We start from the raw sequence: 18,529 nt of genomic DNA on the forward strand, positions 1-18,529 counted from the left end.
AGTGGCCCCCCACCTGATACTTATGGTATAGACTCCAACTCTTGGTATACTGCTTAGCTTCAAAGAGAAGCATGGAGTGTTGGAGTTATTTTAATAATTTTTGTTCATTGTTCCTGTGTTCCCTGGCTAAAATATGTGTGAAGTCCAAGTGATGCACTGAACCAAGTAGGGAGAACCTGTCTTAATCATTGCAGATCCTTGCTTAGTTCATGTATAATGAAGCAGGCTGAATCTGCAGAAGAGAATATTTTATAATCATATTCCTCAAAAAGTAGTTGTGGAGGTGCACCTTAACTTTGTCTTTGCAGACTTTTGCTTCAAGCGTAATTGATTAGTTTGGGATTTTTTAAAATGGTTTTTTTTGGTGTTTACGTATTGCAGCTGCTTTATTAGATGGTTTTCTTGGGAATTATACAGGGACTTTGATTTCATATGTTTTGAGGGTGAGGTTTTTTCATGATTAATTGGCACCTGTGGTAGACTGACAATGAATGATAGTCCGAATACATTAAAAAGTATTAGCTAGAGAAGTTCTATTCTTGCTTTTAAATTCAATGGATTTTGTTGTGTGTGTACATACATGCTGAGGAGGATTAATTGGTGGGAGTGGAGGGGAATGGACATTCTTGCTTGGACATTTACCAGTCCATATATATAATTTGTGATTTTTCTCTTTTAACTTGCAGATAAGCCTCTAAAGAAGCGAAAGCAAGAAAACAAACCACAGGAGGCTGGAGGTGCTACTGGAGGAAATAGAGCAGCTTCTCAGGAGACAGGTTCTGCAGGAAATGGGGCGAGGCCAGCGTTGATGGTTAGTATTGATCTGCAGCAAGCAGGAAGAGTGGACTCTCAGGCAACAGTAACTCAGGATCTGGACACCATCAAAAAACCTGAAGAAATTAAGCAGTATAACGACGGGTTTGTGTGTGTCCCCCAAGAAGACACTGTTGGAGTTCTTAAATTTAAACCTGAAAACCATCCTGAGATTTTTAGGAAAAAGGCAGACTTTGAGGGTCAAAAGACGGATATCCAGCAAAATGAAAACAGACAAATGGAATTTCAGCAAAATGAGAGCAGGCGGTTGGAAAGTAAACACGACGAGAACAAACAGTTAGAAGCTAAACATGAAAGCAAGCATGAAATCAGACAAATGGAAGTGAAACAAAATGAGAACAGACAGACAGAATCAAAACAAAATGAGAGCAGGCAAATGGAGATGAAACAAAATGAGGGAAAACAAAATAATGGCAAACAGGAGATAAGGCAGAGGCCTGAAACGCCAAAACAGAAGAGCGAAGGCAGGCCCGAAACGCCAAAACAGAAGAGCGAAGGCAGGCCCGAAACGCCAAAACAGAAGAGTGAAGGCAGGCCCGAAACGCCAAAACATAGACATGATAATAGGAGGGACTCCAGTAAACCATTGTCAGATAAGAAAATTGAAATATCTAGGCATAAACTAGATGTGAAAGCTGATCCGTCAAGGGTAAAACCTGAAAGTAGATCTGATCCAACAAAACAAAGGCCTGATGGGCGTTCACTTTCTGATACACTGAGGCGTGACCATGATAGCCTTAAACAAAGATCTGAGGACAGGGGGGAGTCAGAGAGATACAGAGGAGATCCATCCAAGATTAGAAGGCCTGAATATTTGAGATCCTCAAACAAAAATGAACATGATTCTAAGCATGGTATTAAATCTGATGGTTCAAAACCTGAGAAATTTGAAAGGAAACATAGGCATGAGTCTGGTGAATCAAGGGAAAGGTTTTCTTATGGGGATCAGAAATCAAGACCTGACAGCCCCCGTATTAAACAGGAAGGTAAAGGAGATTCTAGTAAATCAAGACCTGATAAACCTGGTTTTAAATCACCCAACAGCAAGGACGAACGAAGGACAGATGGTAATAAGAGTAAAGTAGATAGTAATAAAGCACATGCTGACAATAAAGCAGAGTTTCCCAGTTATTTGTTGGGGGCAAGATCTGGTGCACTGAAACATTTTGTCATTCCAAAAATCAAGCGTGATAAAGATGGCAATGTTACTCAGGATTCAAGGAAAACTGAATTTAGAGGTGAACAGAAGGACAAAGTAGAGAAGATTGGGCTAGTTGAAGATCTAAATAAAGGAGCTAAGCCCGTAGTTGTCCTTCAAAAGCTTTCTTTGGATGATGTGCAGAAGTTTATTAAGGATAGAGAAGATAAATCAAGGGGCTCTTGTTTTAAACCTAACAAGAACAAGTCATCCAAATCTAATAAAGGTAAGATTTTTTTACTATTAATTGCATTCTATCTTTTATATGCCTGTTCTTTTAGATTTGCTACTTCTGTGGTTAGAAATTAAACACAAACATTTGACAGTTAGTTTATATGCTTGCTTATATAGTGATTTTGGGGAACAAAGTAAAACTCGTTTAAGGGGTTGTCGTTATTGGAAATCTTGCTACGATGTACCTGAAATTATTTATTTACGCCAGTGCAAGTACCTAATGTGGGAACACTTAAATGGTCTTAAGCTGTACTTCAGCTACATTAGTTTAACCTGGTAATTTATGCAGTGAAATGTAACTGCTGTATGTATGATTTAAACTAGTTTAAGTGTATCTGTATAAGGGACTGGTACTACTGTAACTAGATCAGTGTAGCTGGAGTGGTGGGAAATAGCATGTATACAAGCCTTAAGGTTCTCTTATATTTTTAATTGGAACTGAAATGTGGTTTTCCAAGGCATGTTTTGACATGATGCAATAAGAACGCAGTTACAAAGTCCCATCTGCCTCTTTTACACTATAAATACAACTCTGTTGGGGAGCCTCCACACTTGAGGCTGTGTGACAATGAGCTTACAAAAAGGTTCTGTCTTTAGGAGAATTCAGACATCATTGTCTCTAGGGTCCATTGTATGCAGAAAGAGGAAAGGAACTGGCAAAGAATTGGTTGACATTTTCAAATTAGTAATATGGACAGGAAATAATTCAGAATAGTTTGTGGGTTTGATATTTGGTTGATTGTCTCCTGCAGATTTAATGCTTTTTTTTAGATATAAGATTGCTTTTCTTGTTGGTACTCTAATTTTGGCTTCTTTGGTTTCAGACTGAAGTAGATCATTTCGCATTGTGAAATCGATGTTACTAACTGGTCAGGGTTCCTTTCTTTTTTAATGTTTAGCATTTAAAGCATTTAAATTTCTTACATAGTTATGTCTATAGACTTGTCATGTCTCAAAATAGACAAATCAAGTGGCAGGGGAGAGGATTTCAGCTGTATGCAGGATGATTTATGAATGCAGTTCCAGGTATATCATGAATTTGAGATTAAAATGTTTTCCTGCGTAGATGATCTGATAAGAAATGATGTAGAAATCATCTTTGTGAATGTGTAACTATGTTTATGTGCACGTGTACAGAGGTGATATCTGTATAATGAATTTATTGTGCTACGTCTGTTCTCTATCTACTAACCTGTTCGTATTAACTCTTAAAGACTTAATAATTAAGGATGTGTATTACTTATTTGTAAAATATTAGCCTCCTTGTTAAATATTTTGTCTTTATCCTGGAAATATTCATATTTCCCCTATCCCTTTTTGAGGTTCAGAACAGGCGAGATTTCAATTTCTAATAATAGGTATCTAGAGTTAGACATAAAATTATGATATCTTTGTTGTCAGTTTAGTCTAAAGATTTCAGATGAAACCGTTATGTTCTTGATAGGGAATACTGAAAACTTTCTGATGGAACTCAGCTATAGTCCCAGAAGGATGGATTTTGAATTCACACAGTTCTATGTGCAGAAAATCAGTAATTTTTATAGTCCTCAGAGCCATATACAGTGCATGTATGCTTTCTAAAATGTTTCTGAAGTACTTTTTTTGTAGTCTGTATTGATGTGGTTATTTATATATAATGTTTCAGTAATGTGTAAAGGTTTTAATGTCTCTTCTCTGATTGGCATGACTCCAGTAGCTGTGTCACACATGAGCAATGCATTAATTTTGAAGTCAGGTTTATAACTTTTCTGCAATGTTTTTGTGTATTTTTTATTGTTTGAAGTCATATATTTCTTATATACTCTCAAATAACTTGGGACATATTTTCCAGGGAAAGAAAATGTTTTAATCTGATATCAGTCCTTTTGCTGTTCTATTACAACGATACTAGAAATAGGTTTCATGGAAAGAATAATGTTGTAACTGTGTTTGTCTTACAAATCAACTTTTGAGTGTTCAGCCATGCAGATTGTGGAGAAAGTGTCTTTGAACTTCAGATTTTTCATATGTATTTTTAGTTTTACATTTTTTTGCCCAACTTCCTGCTAACTATTGCTAAGGATATATTATGCTAAATAACTAGGTGAACTGCAACGTTTGAAAAAGTTCATCATTTATAAAGGTATCCCTTCATAAGCCAAAGTCTATTTGTCAACAACTGACTGATAGAGAAAAAATTCATGCCATTGCCACAATATCCTCACTCCAATTGAGAGAAATAGTGTTCACTGTTTACTCTGTGCCATTTTTAGTTATAAACATTTTAATACACTAGGAAATGTAGTTTTCATAAACATTCTTTATTTAGTTCATCCTATATTTCTTAATAGATTGTAGTAAATCTTTTCTAGTGTTGCCTTTTAGCATCATTATTCTACTTCTTACATCCCTCTTATTCCATGTAACTTAGTATATTTTGCTTTATCTTTCCTTATGTTACTTCCTTGTATTTCTTGTCCTTTGTTTTTGCTTTCTCATCCATCCGTCCCCCAAGAAAATGTCTTCTCCTGGCTTGTCACGTACAACATCATTGCTGTGATTTATCTGAAATCCAGTTTAAAATAGGATCAGTTTAGCTAGTTCAAAACACCATTTAGACAGTCATTCTGTCTTAAGGGACTAATGCCCATTCATTATAAAACTCAATAAAATTGACTTGTTTTAAGCTAAAATTAATGCTTTGCAAACTGAAAGTCTATACAACTTTTTACATTGTTTCAGTAAATTTTAAATTTGAATATCATACCTTTATTGTGCATGTGGATAAGCCTTGCATTGTACTGCAAAAAGACAAAGTAACATTTTAATCAAATTTTATAGACAGGTTTGAAATTTTGTTATTATACGAATGGGAGGGATAGCCGTAATACACAATTGTTAATACTGAATCATCCCAACAGTCCCTTTTGGCATTTACAAGGAAGAAGTGACTTTTTTCTCTCTCTCCTGATCTTTGAGCATTTTTCCGAAAGATTCACTCTAGTTCAGAGGAAAGTTATGGAAATCTTTTTCACAGTATTTTTGTTAAGGGGTCTTACGGTGAAATTTTGTGGCCAGTTTTGTCCAGGTCAGAATGAATTGTAACACTTTTTTCTCCTGGTTTTAACATCTGTGAATGCCTTTTATCCTGGTTTTAATGCAAATGTATGTTGTTGGGAGATCCATGAAACTTTTCCCTTTGAGTTTGTGCCTGCGATGAGGAGGTCATGTTTGCTATCCTTTCTTTTCAGAGCTTCAGCGAATACCTTCTCTGCTGCTTCTTAGAGCTATACTGATCAGCTGTGTTGGGATGGGAGCTGTTAACAGTTTCACAGTTACTGCATTCTGAACAAGACAAATTTTCCTTTGTTAAAGTATGGAAGAGATATGAGTAAGGAGAGAAACTGTAACTGTCTGTGTAGGGAGATGTCTGAGTTGGTTTATAATATGTTTGAAGGATTGCCTTTCCAAAATAAGCACCATATATGTAATGCAAGTTTTAGTTCTAGGACAAATGCGTGCGTCTTTTTTAAGATTTGTGCAGAAACACCTTCTGGGTCTTCCAATATCACCTAAAAAGAGTTTGTTGTTTAAAAAAAAAAATTAAAAGTCTGATCTGAATGCTACTCCTTCATTGTGTAGATCATTATAGGATTTAATTATCTGTACAACACAGAACTTTAAACACAGGGTTTTGTTGCTCACTACAAGTCTTCCTAAATATACTGCATTCTCTGCTGCTATGATCTGAAATTTAAGTGAAGATTTGTCATTTCTTCAAAGGTGCTTTTCATACATATTCTTACAGGACCAACTAAAAAATTTACTGTTTAATCATCTTCATGTCATTGAGTTAAAACAATGCTTCTGTACTTTTCTGTGTTTTGTGGTTTGTTGGTGGTTTTTGTTTTGGTTTTTTTTTTTAATTCCAGGTGACTTTTTCAGAGCCTATAGTAACTATAATTTGGCATTTGTGTACCATGATGGTCCACCTTTGAATTCTAGCACTGCTGGAAATAGTCTCACTTGTGAAGCAGAGTAATCACTTAGGTGCTCATCTTCTAGGTAGGAGTGACAAGAAAAGGGAGTATTCCAGGATGACAAGCTGTATCCAGATTGTGTTGGCTCAGTGAGCCTACTTGTGATGCCTCTCACAGACTTCTAGTTAGCACAGCAGAGCAACCCACAATACATTCTGGTACAGGTGAAAACTGTGGGCAAAAAGAGAGTATCGATTTTAAACATTTGTTTAAATCCTTCATGTATAGGACTTCTGTAAGGACAAAATTGGCAAACCTTTGAGAAAAATAGCTTATGGGTATTAAAACATCAAGCAAATTTTAGAGTTCGCTCAAATTTCTTTCCAAAATAACAATCTCTTGATGCTGAAACAGACACACTGTTGTACTCACTGAAATCAGTGGGGCAAGCAGCTGTGCTGCAAGGAAGTAAAACTGGAGTAAAACCTTATTTCCTTTAGAAAGGAAAAGGCTGCAACTCAGCTTGCTTACTACAGATTGTGCTTTTGTAAAGATTACCATTGTGAAAGTCTGTAATTCCACAAATCTGAAATTTGAAATCACCATCTTGGAGTTCCTGGTAGCAATTCCATTTGCATATGGGAAGGCTAGAGTAATAACCCACTAAGCATCTTGCATGTGCATGCACCACCAGGTGGATGAAGCATGTCATAACTTTCTCTGAAGTTCTGCAGAAAATTATGCCACATTTCAGAGAGAAAAAGGATATATTCCATGTCTTACAGCAAGAAGTTTATAATAATTCTTCTCAGCTGAAGTCTTTAAAGCTTCTCTTAAACTCTAAATTTAACTGGAATTTTAGAAAAAAACCATTTCTGTCATAAGAATTCTACAGTCTTCCTGTTCTTCCTCTTTTCTGAGATATTAGTGACTACCTCTTTTCAACTTAACTAGACTAGAAGAGGAGCTGGCTGTCCCTTGTGGCATTAGAAGTATTTGAAAATGTGTTGGGTTTGCAGAGGATCCATTTTAATATACACTTTGTCCATTTAGCCCTGATTAATTTTTTTCTCCTTTCTAGATTGAACAGGTTCACAGTTTGAAAAATATTCCAGGCATTGTTTAGTCAAAAGCCAAAACCAAACTATATATAACCCGTTAAATCCGATAGTCTAGGAAGATCTCATGTCTCTAGCATGCTTTGGACCAGAATGGATCGTTCCTTCTTACAGGGGTTTTTTACATATGGTGTGTCCATCCTATCCCAGAAGGGATGTTGGGATTTGTAGGGGCACTGTGCATACTCTCTAGGGCCTTCATTTTTGGTGCTAGTTTTTCAGAAGTAGATGTTGGATAAACTGGTATCGGTAGAGAGCAGGAATTCAGCCGTTGCACACTGCAGTCCTTTCTTGTGTTAATCTGTTACCAGTACAATAGGAGACATTTTCAGCACACTGCTTTGCCTGGAGGCTGCTTTAGTTACTTGCTACTTTAGTCTTTGCCATTAAGGTAAATATTCTGATTCTTGCTCTCATAGTTGTTCTTAAGTTTTCTCTGGGTAGAAAGAGTGAACTCTGTATGTTGCACATCTACTGCTTAGCAGCAACAATAAACTTGACCAAACCCACTAGTTTCATTATACCTTGGTTCATCCGAAATATGATGTTTTGTCTGTTTGCAGATTTAGGAGTGCATTGTTTAATTAGTTCCTTTTTGAAAAATTACTTTGGCACATGTAAGTGATAGAAATTTATTACCTAATTTGTCAGAGCAATTTGTTGAAAGTCTGAAACTGCCTTTGGTTCATGGACATGGATGCTTGATCAGGTTCCTCTTACTTCTGGGAATAGCTAAGGCTATTTTGCATAAATAATTTTTGAAACAATGCATTGCAATATGTAAAAATGTGGGCCAGCGATTTGTCTGACGTCAATTACAATATGCAATGCAGACCTGTTTATGTGTCTAAGTATCTAAATATGGATGTTATTTCTTGGCTTATGTGCAGGGATATGTGCTCAAAATTTTTGGTTTGAATTTTCTTCTAAACAAAGGGTAAAGTTGGCAAAATACAAATAGGGGAAAGCCTCACATTTGCTTCTGGTAAATTAACTTTTCTGTTGCTTGACATTTTCAGCTGTTTTAGGTGACTGTTTTTGTGTAAGAAAATTTGAACTGTTTACTTGAAATTTGGAATTTATTTTTGCTCCATGGGAACATTATCAATGAACAGAAAATAAAAGGATGAGACATTTTTTGTTCTTCAAATTACAGAACTGTTGTTTGCATTGAATAAAGGTTCCTTAAATATACGTACTGTTTAATTATCTTCTGAGCAACTTTCCTGTAGTATTTTGTATTAAATGCTAAAACATCAGCAATCTTTTGTTGTTGTTGCTTATGTAATTAAGTTACTTTGAAGAAGCAAAACAAGAGTAGCTTCATCTGTTATTTTCAATTATAAAGGCTGAGAATCGTTTCCATGATAGAGTGAGGAAAAAGCAGATCATCTTGATGTGCCTATAGTCACAGATCAGATGTAAATCATGGCATTTGTTTTGCTTATTCTCTGCAAAGATCTTGCTTGTATTGCTTATATAGGAGTTTTTCTATTATGAGAATAAAAATTATGAGGTGTAATTTGATTTTATTTAATTAAGGTCCTTTTTCTTAGGTGAGGCCCAATGGCTCAGTTTTTAAATTCATGAGAATACATGGCTGGGAAAATGCATCAATCATACATTTCAGATTCCAAACATTAATAGTAACAGAAAATTACATGCTGTGTTTTGCAACTGTACAAAACACCTTGACTTTTTAATACAATAAATTGAGTTGGCTTAAATGTCAATGCATATGTTCAGAAGCAATGACAGCGAAATCCAAAAGCAATCCCCTGACACTGATTCATAGAAGTGAAGTGGTTTGTGCAGCACCGCATTTATTTCAATTGCCAATCTTGCTCCATTTTACTCCAAGTACTGCTATATTTTTTGTGAAGTATCTTGCAAAACTAGACTGCTCTAGTCTCCTTTTATCAATTTTTATAAAAACAAAAAGCCAGTGATTAGCAACAAGGAATAAAATAACTTGTGGCTATAGTTGCCACGGCAATCAGATAGCTTGAGGAAATCATTGACACCGATGTAAATGTGAGTTCTCTTGGCATCTTCAGAGAGTGCATGTTGGGTATATTCCCTGCTCTCTGCCTGGATCTTTCAGGGTGCTCTTTGGAAATCTCTTCCCTCGATCAAAAAATGTTTCTTGCTTCTGAGAGTATTTTGTACTATTGTGAAATCCTTTTTGAATCTGTGCTGCTTAGCTGTGGTCAATGACGACCTCTACTGTATCATGGAATTACTCTGTTGCTGTGTCCAAATTCTTCTCTGACCCACCAGCCTGGCTGGGTCCTGTTTTCCAAGGCCAGAGCTAAGGACTGGAGCATAAGCAGGGCGTCTGAATCTCTTCTTTTGTTTAGCCCAAGCCTGGGAGCCTTCTCTTTGTGCCAGTATTAGAGCAGATGAGGAAAAAAGATTTTGAAAGATGTGTTCAAGCAGGTTCTATGGAATTATATAGGACATACTTCTTCATAACACTACTTCTCTCCCTCCTGCCAAATTTGTTGCAGCAGAGAATCCTGTGGGCACAGTCCCTTGGGCGGTGGTGAGGGCATCTCAGCTTCCCACCCTCTTTCTGGTGTATGTGTGTGAGCTGAGCTCAGGAGTTACCTTTCATGGATGTAGTCAAAAGGTATGGGTAAGGGGTTCAATAGAGGGTTATATCCTGTTTATAGGATGTAGCTGTATACCCTTCCATAAACTTTAAGGCAGAGAATGGGAGAGGAAAGAGGAAAGCTGCTAGAGCAAATGCACTACCTCTCAGATTATTTTCACCAGTATTAATTTGATGGTGTGTTTTTCAGCTTGATGATATGGTATTGAGATAAAAGTGGAACTTCTGTCTTATGAACAGATGTGCCTTCCTCATGCCTTAAATTCCTCTTTGAGAAGAGGATTGTGATTTCCCTGTGTTTCCCCTTCTGTTCTTGAAATTCTCCAGGGCAGAGAATTTATTTGGAGGAGTGTGAAGCTGGTGGGCAAGGGACTCTGATCACCAAGGATTCAGTTCACCATACAAAGAACATACCGGAGCATTTTAAGGGAGAGCCTGGTCGAAAGGATATCATTAAATTTGCACACTGAGAGAGAGCCAAAAGTTTTCAGCTCTAACCAGTAAGCTGTTCATCAATCACAGGTAGTCATGTGGCCCTTTGCACTGTAGTGCCTGAGTGCTATACTGTAACAGTACTTAACTATTTTAAAAGGGTGTTTATTTTCCAAACATCTTTATAAAGTAGGGAAGTACTTTTATCCCCTCTTTTTTCTTTTAGTTCTTTATCTAAAATAGAACCTTATCTGCATGAGTGGTTGTAGTAGAATTAAGCTGTGAGTCTGTGCTGTTATAGTTACAACGATACGGCTATTGAACAAGAAGGCGGCACTCTTGTTACAGAGTAAGAGTGTATTGTATTTGATTTAGCAGAGTTTGAAGGTTGGTTGAGCTAATCCAGAAGGAAATTGCTTTCCTTCCTGCATGGATGTCTGACATAGGAGGTTTTATCAGTGTAGTTATAGTGGTGACCCAAAATTACTTGAGAAAGTTAGACAGTAAGCTGGTGGTACATAAGGGAGGAACATCGTCTATCAAATGCTCAGAGAGGTCATGTAAGGAAGGTCAGCTTGGCCTCTGTGGAATAACAGCAAGACTGGATATACTCGTCACCAGCAAAATAAGAAGAGTCCAGTAGCAGCTAATGTCTTCTGTGGCAAAAAAGGAGCAAGAGGAGGGAAAAATTGAGCTGCAATCTGTAGTTTTTTATTTTTAATGTCAAAATGAAGATGTGTGGCAATTCATTAGTGTAGAAGTTCAAGAATGTGGGGAGTGGTTAAATTTCTAAATGCTGAGAAATGCAAAATTAAGATTTGTATCCTCACCCCAAACAAGTGGCACTGTTCCCTCTTAGACGCTTGTGTGTTCTTTTATATGATGTCTTGATAGTTGGAAAAAGTTGCATATTAAAATCCAAGATATATATAGAGAGAGATTACAAATATGAAATTGCAGTTTTGCTTATTACAAACTATAAGCACACAGGAATGGAAAAGACAATATTTATAGGAGGCTAATTTATGCAAAGACTTCATTAACATAAACCTCAGTTTTGAAGTGAACTCGGGCAGTTTTTCTTCAAACACTTGTTCATTTGACACAATAGATGTATGTGCAAACAGGCCATTTTGATGTCACAAGTGTTTTAAAAGTAACCATATAAGCAAACTGGTACGAATTGTTTCCACTGTATTAACTATCTCTTACAGTTATGGAAGTAGCAATTCAGAGTTTAGGTTTCTAAATGTATTTGAATCTTGATGGCTTGTTAGTTTGTAGGAAATTGCACCAAAATGTAAACTTCACATCTGTTTTCCATAATTTGAAAAGCAAAGATAAATCATTACTGAGAAGATAACAGAGTTTATTAGTGTTGGTTTTGATTTTATGGCAGGAACGGCCTCCCTCATCATGGAAAGCTGACCTAGGCATCACCAAGCATCACCCCCTTTTCCATAGTTGCCTGTTTGAAGTTGTTATATCAAACCAGGTGAAACTCATATGAACACATTGATTGTTGTGGCAAAAAATAATTGTACTGTCCATATTGAATGGATCCAGTAAAAGTCCATAATGATGTTATCTTTTTTTTAATATTCAGCCTCTCTTGAAGGCATTCATCTGCCTGGATCAGTGAGATCTATTTGACTTGCAAATTCAAGGCAAAGTGATTTTGGATCCTTCTAAAGATTAGATATGCATAAATATTAGCTAAAGTTAAAGGCTGTTCTATAAACTTGAAACTACCCATCAAATTATGAAGAAAAAGCAATGCTGAACTTTGAATTGGATCTGTGCCTTTCTGTTCTTTTTTTAAGCCATATGTGAAGAAGGGAAATACTACATCCACTAGATATTTGTAGATCTTTCTACTATACATGGCAAAACCCTTTGAAAAGCTTCCCAGATTAAAATAGAATATGGGAGGAGGCTTACAGACCAATTCATTTTTAGCTAAGATTCTCTGGCTGATCTTTAACTGTATTATATTTTGTCAAGAATTGCTTGGTGAGAAAACAAGTATCTTGATGATCAGTGGATATTCAGTAACAGCTGAAGATTCTTGAATACCTTCTCTAAGAAACCTTTCGATAATGGCAATCAAACAAAAACAAGAACTTGCTCTTCCTCCAGCAAGCAACTAGCCTGTAAGTCATGGACAGCATTGCATACATTTGGAGAAGCGCTGAAGAAGTGGCTGTTCATGTATGCAGTTCTTTGAGATGAATTGTTCTTACAGCTGTTCCGTGACTTGCCCTTCAGTTTCATTAATGTGGAGTTTGTTAGCATGCTGTTCTTTACAGTGAGACAAAGATTTTGTTACGTTGGTACTTCTCTTCTGGTTTTTTTGGTTTTGGGGTTTTTTAATAGTTGGAACACCTTTGAGAATATGTGTAGGTGATGTCTGAAGAACACTGTTGCCTATAGCCCATTTCGGGCATATTGTGTACACTGATCACACACATGGCAAAAAATGGAGTTATTCCTTTGAAGAGGACAGTTCTTCAGAAAGCTAATTTATTGGGGCATTCTTATTAACTTGTGGAGTAACTTTTTAGTAAAGTATACTTTCTCCTTAGCTATTTAAAAAGCCGTGCAAACTAGAGACAAATGTAACTGATTAAAGTGGAAACACGAAAGGAGGTACCAGGTCTTAGCAAACTTATCAAAGAAGTTGAAAAACTGAAGGTGATCATACATGTTTTTGTAGATACTTTCAAAGGGGTTTATGTTGTATATTCTTTTAATTGTTTTTGAAAAGTATCCCATAAACTGAAAAGGCATTAGCATGGGTTTTATAACCTAATGTTTGTTGCCATGTGACTGGATTCTTATGGTGAACTGGATTCTCTTAAGTATTTCTTTACTACCCTGAACAAATAAACAGTACCTCCGTTATAAAATATGGAGGTGTAAAAGAAGGAATTTAATAAGATGTTTCTAGTGAAGATTGGGTTGTCCTGACTCAACATAACATAAGTAATAGACTAAAATAAATATTAACATGTTCTTGATTGGAGTCCCACGGTATATAATATCCCTGGATTTCTTCAGAAAGGATGGGGAATCCTTTTCTGTGTATATCAAAATTGTAGCTACATGTGCAGTCATGCTTAACTCCTTTTTACTGCATGAGTAAAACTTTTTAGATTTGGTTATTTACAATCCTCAGCAGCTAAGGAAACTGGGCATGCGGCAGACTTGCTCTAGGGAACATTGTGAAACAAAAACTTTAAAGATAGCTTACAGAGAACTTTACAATAATTCTATTGTTCTCCTTTCTGCTGTTCCCTACTTGAATAAAAAAAGCTTCACATATTCCCTAATAAAAGAAAAAAGGGTAACCTTATACTGTCATCTGAAATATCTGTAACAGGAGAGAGTGCAAATTCAAGTATTAGTTCAATTTAGCACTGGAGAACATAGAAAACTTGGAACTTTTGAGAAGGAAATAAAGTTATTTTTCCAATTATTTAAAGTAGTTGCATTTTTATTTTTTCATTGATGTCTCATTAACACTGTGGTAACTGATTTATTTTTAATGATTGAATAGTGTTCTGCCCTGGGAACAAAGTCAGTAAGGAAAGCAAGATTAGATACTCCTAGGAGGTAGGAGAGTATTAGTCTGTGATTTTTGTTTGTTGTTCGGGGATTTAATGCAACTTTTGTTCCTTTACTTGTAGCTGGCTTTTGCAATGTCTTTGTTTGCCCAGATTTACTGTAGGCTTTATGCTATGTGTGTAGTCCTTCTGATTTCAATGAAATTACCAACAGTGCATAGAATTGAGAATATGTGTTAGCCAGGATCTGAGGCCCTCTAGCGATTGCATCTGTGGAAATTGTCTTAAAACTTGTGTATGTGAATTTTCTTGTAGTATGGGGCTGGATGTAAGCTAAGTCTCTTCAGGCACTCTATAGTCATACAAAAAGACATGAAGTATTAGTATGGGGACACCACCGCTCAGGTGCACGGCTGCTGTGCAGCAGCTGGATTAGACCTGGCTATCATCCAGTCAGCTGCTGGTACACACAGAGGAACTGATCTGTCCATGCTGGCATACTTCTGCCTATCTTCAATCAAGTGCCCAGCCTGCAAAGAATAATCATGTCACAGCAACATGGTCAACCACACTGTGAAATGTTTTCTAGCATTTTTGAAAGCAATATTGAGAATTTAGGTAACTTTGGCAAGTGGTGATTATCTAAGGATGGTAACACAAATAAATAAGAGTGACCTCAGCGTGGGGGAAGCAGGGACAACTTCCACTACTAGTTTTACTTTATAGATATTTTTCTACCTCCATTCGAAAACCCTAGTATTTTAAGTTAAATCTTTTTTAAAAATGCACTTAAGTGCGATGACTTGCTGAACATACTTGACAATTATAGAAAAATAATTTTCTGATCACTAGTTTCATTGCTTGTAGGCAATTTTTATGGATGTAGATGCATGTGAAACCAGTAATATGTGAGACTTGTTAAAAATTTTGTTGCTGGAAACTATTTTCTCATATTAAAGCTCTTCTAATTCCAGTTAAAGATGTTTAAAGAGGGAAAGAAAAAAGAAAAAGACTAATCTTGGATTAGAAGATAGGATATTAGTGTAAAAATGGAAATACATTTTAGAAAGTTATGTTAGTGATACAGTGAATGCAATTAAAAAGTTAATTATCATCCAGAAGATGATTTTTTTGAGGATTGTGTATGAGTATAGCAATTGGCCTAGAGAGGATTTCCTCTCTAAATAGTATAGTATGCTTTGGGAAGGAGAGAGAGGTGCTTATGAGAAAGATGTTCCATTGTTGGAAAAAGGTTAACAGTTTAGTCCAATCATCTTCAAATCTGTGCAATAGTTTCTTTGATAAATAAAGGTAAGACATCAAATAAACAAATCCCCAAGAAATACTTTTGAATTAATTTGGTTTCCTTGTGTCAGTTGTAAAAATTTTGACTGCAAATCTCCTTCATTCTGACTGCATATGGGTCTAATGATAGTTTCAAAATGTGATGAGAATGGTGTGATGTTCTCTATGCGTTTACCTCTGTGGAAGAGAAACCTGATGTGGTCCAGCTAGCTGTTTGTCTATATTAAATAAAAATCTTTCAACTTTGCTTTGTAACAAAATCAAGCAAAAATTTGGGTTGCATTATAAAACTACTAGTAGCAGGTAAGAAAAAATCTGAGGCAGAGGTTGAGTTGTCAATGATTTGGCCTGTGTTTAGGGATAAGACCCCAGTGGTTCTGCCACAGATTGTCCCTGCTTACTGGAAAAGGGAAGATTACTGTCTTGTGTACACTAAATAATATGAATGAGAATAAACAAAAATGTTAATGAGGCACAAAGACTCCTTAATTTACCTGGATTGTTAGAAAATCTGTTAAATTCAGAGGATGAACTGAAATAAGACTAAATTTTGTGGAAGTAGAGCAGGGGTATCTTTTTACAAAGGAAATTCGCTGATTTGAGTTTGTTTATATGCCTGAAAAAATACTTTATTGAAGGAGATATGTATGCAATTTATTATATTAATTTCTAATTGTAGTGTGAACAATAAATGCAACTTTAAAAAGGGCTGTCAAATACATCCAGGTATTTGTGGTGGTATTATTAGTGGATAAGCAGTTCCTGAGAAAGGACTGTAGTGTTGGGCCCTTATTTTTATCTTCAGGTTCACATTTGCTCTTCTTACTCTCCGTTAATAGGTAGCATAGATCAGTCAGTCTTAAAGGAGTTGCCTCCTGAGCTCCTGGCAGAAATTGAATCCACCATGCCACTTTGTGAACGTGTGAAAATGAACAAGCGCAAACGTAGCACAGTTAATGAGAAACCAAAATATGCTGAAATCAGTTCTGATGAAGACAATGACAGTGAAGAAGCTTTTGAATGTAAGTAGTACGTCGTTCTGTTCCTACTGCTAAAGAAAGCTAATATTTTGCTTTTACAAAAAGATATGGGGTTTTTTTTTTAAGTTGGCTACCCCAAACCATATGGAAACAAGTTTGCTGTCCTGACAGCTACTTGGGCAAGAATGCTTTTTTTCTTTTAAAAGAAAAATTACTTGACTTCCAATTGTCACTCAAGATGAAAAGCAGCTAGTTGTTAAATTTCTTTTCCTAATTACCTTATGGGAAGCCACTGCCTAGATTTTTTTTTTCAATTGTACTATGAAACATTTTTAGCCAACCAGATTAAGGAAAATGTCCTCTAAAGCAGCACAGACAACTTGCATACAAAGGTATGCAAAGAAAAATTTCAGTAAATAAATTTTAAATTATTCTTAGTTTTATTGATAAGAAAAGTGAAGGATCCCCTGTTGAATTTTTCTGACATGATAAATTGAGAATCTTACTGCCCAGAAGTTTCTCAAAATATTTCTTCTTCTATTATTTCTCTGGCATATTGCTTGAAAAACTGGAATTGCTTTTGATGGGTTCTCAAAATACCATTTACTGATGATACTGTTCTTGAATTAACTGTTTTCAAAGGAAGAGAGGAAGCTTGTAGTTAGAATTTTGCTGTGCAATCGGATAAAGTTCCTAAGCGTCAAAAAATTGTTGTATGCCTCTAAGTTAGGAAGGGATTTCCTACTTGCTAATAAGAGTATGGTTAGTTTGTCTATGTGGTAGTTCAGTTAGCCAACACTGAAAACAAACTCTATAATAAATGGAGTGAATCAGTTCAGTCTGAGTTAACATCTTAGCTGTGTTACCCATGCAGGGCTACAGGAGAAATGCCTGTTGTTGTTAACCTGAGAAGGCATCTTGCTTACAATTTTTTCCCAAGTTTAGACTCTTTCCACCTTTGCTTATGTAAACATCTTACTGAACTTTTGTAAAACACGATGTTTTGCTTTTGAGTCTTTCTTAGGGTCCAAAAGAGAAAGATTCATTTGTTTTGTTTTTTAATACATTTCAAGTTCTTGTCCAACAGATACACAGTGCTTATGCACACATACACGTAAAAATTATAATAGCGATACCTCTGATCTTTATCAAAGAAGCAGAAAAGAATGGCCTTTTGTTTGGTTGGTTTTGCTTTTAATTGTAACTGAATAATGCTGCTTTGAGCGTGAGTATGAGATCTTGAAGTATCAGTCTTGATTATGGCAAAGGATTAATGATCATTTGCTTCATTCAGGATTCTGTATTCTCTGTTTACTTTATCATATCACCTGTTTATGATGATAATAATCTGGAACAGTGAATTAAAAAAATAAATAAGTAAAGCAAAATTATTTAAGTTGGTTGGGAATGGAGAGAATTGTCAAGAATTTCAGATACTTTAATCCACCTATTAGCCACAGTGGCTATTGAAATTCTTAAATACAAAGTAAAGCAAATTAAGGAAGACTTTCACAGTAATTACATGCTTTAAGGGATTCTCAGCTCATTATATCCACTCGAGATCTGGCCATCATTCTAAACAATTCAGTGAGGACATCTGGTTTAAAAAGAAATTATAATATTTCTCAAAGTATACTGTAGAACTGAATTGAATTAAAACGAGACAAAATGATCAAGAGGAGGAAAGATTTGTGACAAGTACACTGAATAGATTTGTATTGTTACAAATATGTATTTCAGAATTCTTTTGGTTGTCTAAAATTGAACTTTAAAAAATAAGTAATAGTGATTGTTATAGAATAAGAGAGATTTCTTTGAGTATCTCATGAGGAAGGGACTTTCTATTCAATTAAATGTTGAGAAATTAAGAATTGATGAAATCATTCTCATACAGTAAGTGCTAAATGTGTTATTGCATAAATGTTTGGCAGAATTCAGAAGGAAATTGGGTATTTATATTCCAAATAGTCTTTGTTTATGTATAAAATCAGTAATAACTCTTGAAATGTTATTAATACTTAAATTTTTAGCCAATTTTATCTACTTCAAAATAAATTTTGTAGAGCAGTGATTGTGAATAGCTGTTCCCATGTTCATCTTATTGGCCTTCCAGAGCCAGCACAACTGTAACACGTTCTGTTTTGTTGTGCAGCATTGATAAACTGGTCAATTTAAAATTCTGCTGAAAAGCAATATTGGAAGTTACTTTTCTCATGGAGATGTAGCTGGGGTCAGAATTCGTCCTACAGAGCTTAAATTGATACTGATGATTTGTAAACTGTGGAGACA

The 18,529-nt window shown here is 35.7% G+C and overlaps 1 protein-coding gene across 3 annotated transcripts in view; it reads left to right on the forward strand.

The window, feature by feature from the left end:
• NIPBL (NIPBL cohesin loading factor) overlaps positions 1–18,529 on the forward strand; it is a 162,660-nt gene that overhangs the window by 101,241 nt on the left and 42,890 nt on the right. Inside the window, exons 10-11 of one of the 3 annotated variants that reach the window (XM_076362758.1) lie at positions 687–2,258; positions 16,100–16,282. The exons of 1 other annotated variant lie outside the window; for it this stretch is intronic. In XM_076362758.1, coding sequence (XP_076218873.1) covers positions 687–2,258; positions 16,100–16,282 — 1,755 coding nt within the window. The remainder of the gene's footprint in view (positions 1–686; positions 2,259–16,099; positions 16,283–18,529) is intronic. One more of the 3 variants, XM_076362759.1, reaches the window with a different exon arrangement.

This window comes from Aptenodytes patagonicus, chromosome Z, assembly GCF_965638725.1.
Source record: "Aptenodytes patagonicus chromosome Z, bAptPat1.pri.cur, whole genome shotgun sequence".
Taxonomy (NCBI): Eukaryota; Metazoa; Chordata; class Aves; order Sphenisciformes; family Spheniscidae; genus Aptenodytes; species Aptenodytes patagonicus.